Genomic DNA, 8142 nt, shown 5'->3' with positions numbered 1-8142 from the left:
AAAATCTTCTTTTCTAAATGGAGAGCTCAAGGAAGATGTGTATGTGCAACAACCAAAATGTTATTAAGTTCCAGGGGAAGAAAACAAAGTGTACAAATTCGAGAAGGCATTGTATGGGTTGAAACAAGCCCCTCGAGCTTGGTACAAAAAAATAGACGAGTTCTTTCATGAACATGGATTCAAGAGAAGTCTCAACGAACCAACCTTATATGTGAAGAAGCAAGGAGATAAAGACATCATCCTAGTAAGTCTTTATGTGGATGATATGATTTATGTTGGTTCATCTGCACAACTTATTTCAGAATTCAAGAATGCTATGCAGAACAAATTCGAAATGATGGATCTGGGATAATTAAGTTAGTTCCTAGTTCTTGAGGTCAAGCAAACCAAGAATGGAATATGGTATTGAAAACAAGAGAAGTTTGAACTAATGGGCTACTCTGATAGTGATTGGGCAGGCTCTCATGAAGACAGAAAAAGTACTACAGGAAATCTCTTCAATTTTGGATCTAGAGCAGTAACTTGGGTGTCAAAGAAGCAGACCACGGTTGCCTTATCTTCAACAGAAGCCGAGTATGTTGCTGCAACTACAGCTGCTTGTCAAGCAGTATGGTTAAGAAGGCTATTAGGAGACTTGGATCAAGAACAAAAGAAGGTAACTCTGATCTTATGTGATAACATATCAACAACAGCCATGACCAAGAATCTTGTGCTCCATGGAAGAACAAAACATATCGAAATCAAACATCATTTCATCAGAGATTTGGTGGCCAATGAAGAAATTAAGCTGGAATTCTGCAGAACTGATCAACAAGTGGCTGAAGTGTTCACTAAGTCACTTCCAAAAGGAAAATTTGAAGAACTCCGTGATCAGTTAGGAGTTGCCAACTTTGAATCAAGGGGGAGTATTGAGAGTTGAATGATTCAAAGTTTGCTGCTGAAGTAAAGGAAGATCGTGGTTGATTTAGTCTTTTATTTTTATTTTTATTTTTTGCTTTCTAGTCTTTAGTTGCAGATTTATTTCCTGATTTGTATTGAGAAAGTTGCCGACAAGGAGACTTGTCATTTTATGTTTTTCAAACTTAACTCCCAACGGGTTGGTCACTCTCTAAAAGTGTCAAAGTGTGATAGATTCAGAGATGAACTATCTTGAACACGCCAACTTGAATGATATGGGAATCGGCTCGAAAGAATGATTTTTAACAAAGAGATTTGTTTAGCCATATATTTTGAAGACACCAATTGTCACTATCCCTGGTCTGAACACTACATAGAGATATGGGTGCTAAGTTATAATATAGTGCAAAGGTGAAGTCCGAGAGAAATACCTTCAAAATAGATGGTGGAACTAGTTCTTCTACAACATTGTCTGCTGGATTTTGTGTTTATGTTTCACCCCAAGTCTTACACCCTTGCTACCTTTATTATTTTGTTATATTATATGTGTTAACTCAGAATCACCTGAAGTTTCATTTTCGTCATCTGAAATCTTTTCTTTTATTGGACTCTTATTTAACTTTTGCTATAATCCTCGTGGACGATAATCCGGTACTTATATCACTTTATTACTTGGAAAGACAATATTGAGCCATATTGTATACTTGCTTTGTGGCCCAGTTCTTTAGTCTAAAGGTGTTAGAAATAGCCCGGCTAGCCACCGATGTAAGGGAGTTGTTGGTGTTGGTGCTGACTAGATAAGATCTGGAAGGGATGGCTTATTGGGCTTCTTTCAAAGTAAGCATGGATTAGGCTTAATATGTATAAGGGAAGAAAGGGGCCACTTTGCTGAATGATAGTGACCACAACGTCATATGCCTAAGTTAGACCAACAACACGTTGCAGAATGAGATGTTGGTTTGTGACCCGAGAGCATGGCAGTGATTCACAAGACGTGTATGAGAGAATTGATTTTTCGAGATATACACGAGTGTTTTTGTTGTCTTGAAATATATCATCCTTAACTGATCCCATGCATGGAAGCTCGTGGAATTTGGTTCAAGAATTGTGTGGAGAGGGCATCATAGATATATTATAGAACCATATTATTGAGACGATTACATAGTTCCTTGTTCTAGCCAATGAGGATGGAATGAGTTGTTTGCCGTTGGTGAAGGAACAATGTGGTTGATTACCTGATACGCGTTAGCGGTAATTAATCTTGAAGAGTTCAGCCATTGAGAAGTATAAGATCGATGTCTTGGACATTGAGAACGATGAGGACAAAGTTGTAAATATTAGCGATGCCAACCCCCCCGGGAAAGGGGGTCTTGGCTGAGTCGGGCTTGGTGGGAGGAGTTGAAGAGTTTTATATTTGAACATTGCATATAAATCTAATCACATTAAAAGGATTTCACAATCATAAATAAGCTTTAATTTGAAGATCTGAATATAAAAGGATGCCTCAATATTTAATTATACTGAACAAGGTGTAAAGTACGCGAACAAACGAGCGAAATCACAAAAAACAAGTCCGAATTCGTCAGCTGGAGCTTGAGAGAAATCAAATTACAATATCGCAATTAAAGATGCAACTAAATTACACTGTAAAACAAAGAGGTTTAATGACGGATTTTTCCATTGTTAATTTTACTGGTGGATTTGTGATGGATCACATACCGGAAAATAGTTCTCCGTTTACGGTTCAAAACTCGCCGGTAAAATGACGTTGTGGCTTTTTCTGGCGTAATGGTTTTTCTAGCTGACTATCCATCGATTTTCCATTGGTGAAGTCTCTTTGTTTTTTAGTGTTAGGGTTTGAGTTTATTTTCGATTCATACATATCCATTAAGTAAACAACTAGAAAGGTGAACACTTTCTTTCACAGATTCAACTAAAAGTTTAACCAACTAACTAGGGTTTAGAAAATACCAAATTTTTGAAAACAAACCGAAGAAGTTACCGAGTTAATTAATTAATTAACTACCAAATTTTGACTCAGACTCAGACGAACCGAGAGTCCTGTCTATCCTTAGTCACATCGAAAGACTTATTTATACTTCTGAGCTGCCCATAAAAATAGAACCTTTTGATCTCCAACTACACCAYCCACTATCGGATGGACTTATTGCTCAGTTTCCTGGTCTTTAAAAGCATCCATTGTAGGAAATTAGAATGGTTGATGGCTACGCCATTGTGGTCTTGCACCAGATGGAGTAGGTGGCGCCGTGTCGGAGGTAGGGATGCGACGACGGAAGGTGGGCGACTTGCGCGGGTCTTGAACCTATTTTCCCTTCAAACCAACTTCCCCACCACAAAACCCATCAGAGATCTAGATTGAGAGCTGAATCAAAGAATAAATTATAGCTTACTAATGGAAATATTGGGAACGAAATTGGAGAAGTTGAATGTTCATCCATTAATGGAGTTGAAGAATTTACAGCAAAATCACTTATTTTAGGGGTTTTGATTTTTTAGAAAAGGGTTTGAAGATGAACAAGAAAGAAGATGGTTTCCTTTGTGTTGTGTTCTTTCTTCTCTTAATATTCCATGTTACATTTTACCTCTAAATTGACCAACGTATCCTTATGTGAGTGACATTTGATGATATTTAACGTTTGTGAGAAGGAGCAACGAAAACAGAAAATGCAAACAATAAAGATAACAATAAAATAATAGTAATAAAATAATAATGCAATAAACTTGCAAAATAAAAGGTGGTAAGTGAAGGTTTATGCAGGGGAGTGTCATTTTCCACATCGGTACACCAAAGGATATATTCTTTGTTGGTCATCCTGATGATTCGTATCGCTTATTATGATATTAAATGACCGAAAACGATTAAAAAATTCAGCGCCACGGTAGCAAGAGCCATCATGCTTCTTGCCTCTTTACCTATCACATATACTCACATGGTCATCTTCATGGCAGCTACACTGATCAATTGTAACGAGTAGAGAGAGATGGAGAATGGCTCAACCAAGAAAAAGAAATGGGCGTTCCAGGGAAACCCTGAGCTGAACACTGCGTCCGAAATAACCATTAGAGCCGTTCTTGCTATGCTCAAGACGCATCTCAACCAATCTGACAGCAGACCCGTCATCCCTCTGGGCCATGGCGACCCTTCTTCTTTCTCCTGCTTCCGTACTTCCCCGATTGCAGAAGATGCCATTGCCAATGCTCTCCGTTCTGCTAAATTCACCGGTTATTCCCCTACTGTTGGCGTTCTTCCTGCTAGAAGGTATTTCCTCTTGGTCTTGTCATTTCTAATTCCAAGTGTTTGTTTCTGCTTTTAAGAAAAAAAAGCTTCTGATTATCGTCAATCTGAACATATATTTTTCTAACATGCTTCATGTGTGTCAGTACTGGGTGTATTTGTGAGCTGACTTGGTTAATCACGCAATCCTGGCGACTTGGGAGTTGGGTCTGTTCACGTCTGTAACAAATATACAATCAATGTCCTAATTTCACTTATTTATTCTCTCATAGGGCAGTAGCAGAATACCTTTCTCAAGATCTTCCAAACAGGATATCACCGGATGATGTATTCTTGACGGTAGGTTGCACACAAGCTATTCAAACCATAATAACAGTGCTTGCCGATTCCAAAGCAAACATTCTACTCCCCAAACCAGGTTATCCGTATTATGAAGCTTTTGCACAATCATGCCATTTGGAAGTCCGTCACTTTGACCTTCTTCCAGATAAAGACTGGGAAGTTGATCTTGTTGCAGTCGAAGCTCTTGCAGATGAAAACACAGCTGCCATGGTTATAATTAACCCTGGAAATCCCTGTGGGAATGTTTTCACATTCCAACATCTACAAAAGGTGCCCACGTGTGTTTATTGTTTTGCTTTTCGTTTATCATGACAGAGTTTTTTTGGTTGTATTATGATCGGATTTTTGTGTGCCTTCTGTATTAGGTTGCCGAGACTGCCAGGAAGCTTGGGATATTAGTGATTGCTGATGAAGTTTATGGGCATATTGCTTTCGGGAAAAACCCTTTTGTTCCAATGGGAGTCTTTGGATCAATTACCCCTGTCATTACACTTGGTTCTATATCAAAAAGGTGGATTGTTCCTGGTTGGCGACTCGGATGGCTTATCATCAATGATCCTAATGGCGTCCTTAAGAAACACAGGGTTCTCTACCTTTCTCACATCTACATAGAATATATATGCATCTTGCTAAATCAAGTTTTCTTTTCTGATTTTATTTTTCAGATCATTGAATGCATTACACAGTATCTCAATATATCATCTGACCCTCCAACGTTTATTCAGGTTCCTAAGTAGTAATATATACATATAAGTTATATGATCTTCATTCACGTGTTTTCTTCATGGTTTCCTTTTATTTTATCTTGCCCTTTTTCTTTCACTTGCAGGGTGCGGTTCCTGATATCCTTGGGAAAACCAAAGAAGATTTCTTTTTAAAAATCATAAATACAATTAAAGAAGCTGCAAATTCTTGTTACGAGGGAATTCAAGACATCCCTGGTGTCATTTGCCCAAGCGAGCCTGAAGGATCGATGTTTGTTATGGTAAGGACGTAGATGCACAATTACATTTAAAGATCAATTTCAGATAATTTAAATTGTAAGGTGATGTGTTCGGGTTTTGAACTTCAAGACTTTCGCAAAGCGAAGTAGCCGTGATGCATCAAGTGTTTAAAAGAGTTTTCTTACTTGAGATTTATAATGTGTAAAAGGTGAAATTAGATCTATCTATCCTGGAGAACATCAAGGATGATTTGGACTTCTGTGTCAAGCTTGCCAAAGAAGAATCGATTATCATCCTACCAGGTAAAAATGACCGTGCATTATTACCATTTTCTTCTGTTCCTTTCTTGGACACTCCCAAATTTGCTTCTTTCTCGTTAAGGTATAAGTGTAGGACTCAAGAATTGGCTTCGTCTAACATTTGCTATCGAGCCATCATCTCTTGAAGATGGCATCAAGAGGATTAAAGCTTTTTGCAGAAGGCACTCCAAGAAAGCATAGTGTCAAACTGTCAATCGCTGGCAGGTTCATCTCTGGCGATTTCCCAAGGCTTCAAAGAAGGAAACTTTCTGGATCATCAACTGCTTGTTGGATTATATACTATTTCTTGAACAGGTCCTCTAGAAGAATATTGCATTGTCTTCTATTTCATATGTAACATTATGTATCTGGACGTTGTGTACGTTTAGTTTGCATGAACCTTATGATCTTGAACTGCATGATTATCATAAGCATGCGTAGTAAGTATCTTGCATTAAGTGAACATTACCTCAAGACATTGTGATGTTGGTGTTGTTTGTTGATGTCCGATTACAAAAAGACCAATTCGGTTTCTCCCTCCTTGCCTATAACCTTACACCACTAGAAAATTGGGTATCATCGACAAAAGAAGACCTTTATTTCATAATGGAAGGTGCTTTGCATATCGTGAAAATAATTGTTTCTTTCATCGTAGAAGAAACCCTTGTTTTAGGGCGAGAGAGAACCAAATTTCCTAATTAGAGTCTAATTAGCTTAGCTATAAATTTGATGTCAACGGTTCATCCAGATAGAGATGAACTTATGAATTATCTTTTGTTCGTTAGCATATTGCTAATGAAATAAAGATTCCTACGGTGACCATACTTAGTCGATAAGAGCACACATTATTGTTAAACTTATTATATTCAAAGGATTTTCTATTAAGAACACTTAATAAAAGAATACAAGAACAAGAATACAACACAGTAACAATAGATCTAAAACTATTACAAAGAATATAAACGAGAAAAATGATGAACTAACAATATGAAGATATAAAGATCAGAGATAGATCTTTGAATGATAGAGAGATCGATCTTCTTTTTGAGAGAGAATGTTTAGAGTGAAATATGAAAAAATGAATTGTGAGTAGAGCTAGATCTGGCGATGACAGCTTTATATATCATTTATGATTGACCAAGTTTGCCCCTCAAAGAATCAAGTAATTGCTCCGTTAACCTCCAAGTTTCCCAATAAGTGAGGTGCGCCCCTTCTACTTAGAAACAAGCTTTATCTTTTCCATATTATCAGAATCTACCCAAACCTGTTAAATCATTAACAAACAAAGACATTCAAAGTTAAGTCAGTTAAGTCAAGATTGGATAATATGTATATTTTAGCAATTATTTTTTTCATATTAAGATTCATAAGGCAGGTATTATAGCTACAAAATTATATATTTGGTTATCATAACTATCCTAGTTAGTCTAGTTGTTAATTAGTCATGGCGTGCGTACACACTACAAGAAACACCGGTAACAACAACAGGAGAATCCGTAGTTTGATTAAAATCAAATCTCTAGCAAATCCATCGCAAACAAGTCGTAGCTAAGCAGTTGGTTGCAAAGATATTTTACTACGGATTTAACAACAGAATGTTAGTATCAGAGATGGACGAGCGTGTAGCATATCCGTAACAAAAAGGTGGTTTATACGTTTCATAATTACCCTTTCTTAAGTAAAAGATCCACCAAGAAAACCATGAATAAGCTACGGATTAGCTAGGATACGAATTAGCTAGTGAACGTATTAGCTACGGATTAGTTAGGGTGATAATTAGCTATGGATTAGCTAGGATCATAATTAGCTACGGTAAGAATTATCTAGGAATTAGCTAGTAACCCTATCAGCGACATATTAGCTACGAAATTTATAAATATGGATTAGCTAGGGATGACCAAAGGATTTGATTTTCCAAGCCGTAGTTAATATGTCATTGAATTTGTATATCTTTTCAAAAAAATAAATTAAATTGTACTATTCTTTTGTATAAGATGCAGTTTATTGTATATGCATTACAAAATATTTAACAAAAGACCATGAACCTAAATTTATTACAATTAAGTTTTGTAATCATACGCAATTAGGTTTTTAAATTGGGAAAAGTACAATAAAAACCAATGGACGTTCTTGTTTGGAATGATTAAGTCCTTAGACTTTTTTTTGGAACAAATAAGTCATTGGACATTCCAAAACATGTTAAATAAGTCATTGGACAATTTTTTGGAACAAATAAGTCCTTGGACAATTTTTTGGAACAAATAAGTCCTTGGACATTCCAAAACATGTTAAATAAGTCATTGGACAATTTTTTGGAACAAATAAGTCCTTGGACATTCCAAAATATGTTAAATAAGTCATTGGACAATTTTTGGAACAAATAAGTCCTTGGACATTCCAAAAT

The 8142-nt window shown here is 36.6% G+C and overlaps 1 protein-coding gene across 1 annotated transcript; it reads left to right on the top strand.

Moving 5' to 3' along the window:
* The first annotated feature begins 3892 nt into the window (after window positions 1–3892).
* Window positions 3893–6214, top strand: LOC112524713 (probable aminotransferase TAT2). Its single transcript, XM_025134669.1, has 7 exons — window positions 3893–4177; window positions 4426–4765; window positions 4861–5079; window positions 5161–5220; window positions 5325–5480; window positions 5648–5741; window positions 5821–6214. The coding sequence occupies exons 1-7, from the start codon at window positions 3900–3902 to the stop codon at window positions 5937–5939; spliced, it is 1266 nt and encodes a 421-aa protein (XP_024990437.1). The 5' UTR covers window positions 3893–3899; the 3' UTR covers window positions 5940–6214.
* The last annotated feature ends 1928 nt before the right edge of the window (window positions 6215–8142 follow it).

The sequence above is a fragment of the Cynara cardunculus genome (assembly GCF_001531365.2).
Source record: "Cynara cardunculus var. scolymus isolate 2C chromosome LG 13, CcrdV1, whole genome shotgun sequence".
NCBI classification, from domain to species: Eukaryota; Viridiplantae; Streptophyta; class Magnoliopsida; order Asterales; family Asteraceae; genus Cynara; species Cynara cardunculus.
Note: the sequence above shows the minus strand (reverse complement) of the source record. Positions and strands in the feature narration are given on the sequence as shown.

Bases quoted from the DNA above. Each gene is read 5' to 3' on its own strand.
- LOC112524713 (XM_025134669.1), top strand. From the start codon at position 3,900: ATGGAGAATGGCTCAACCAAGAAAAAGAAATGGGCGTTCCAGGGAAAC. The intron at 4,766-4,860 runs GTGCCCACGTGT...CTTCTGTATTAG, and splicing joins CATTCCAACATCTACAAAAG to GTTGCCGAGACTGCCAGGAA. The intron at 5,481-5,647 runs GTAAGGACGTAG...AATGTGTAAAAG, and splicing joins AAGGATCGATGTTTGTTATG to GTGAAATTAGATCTATCTAT.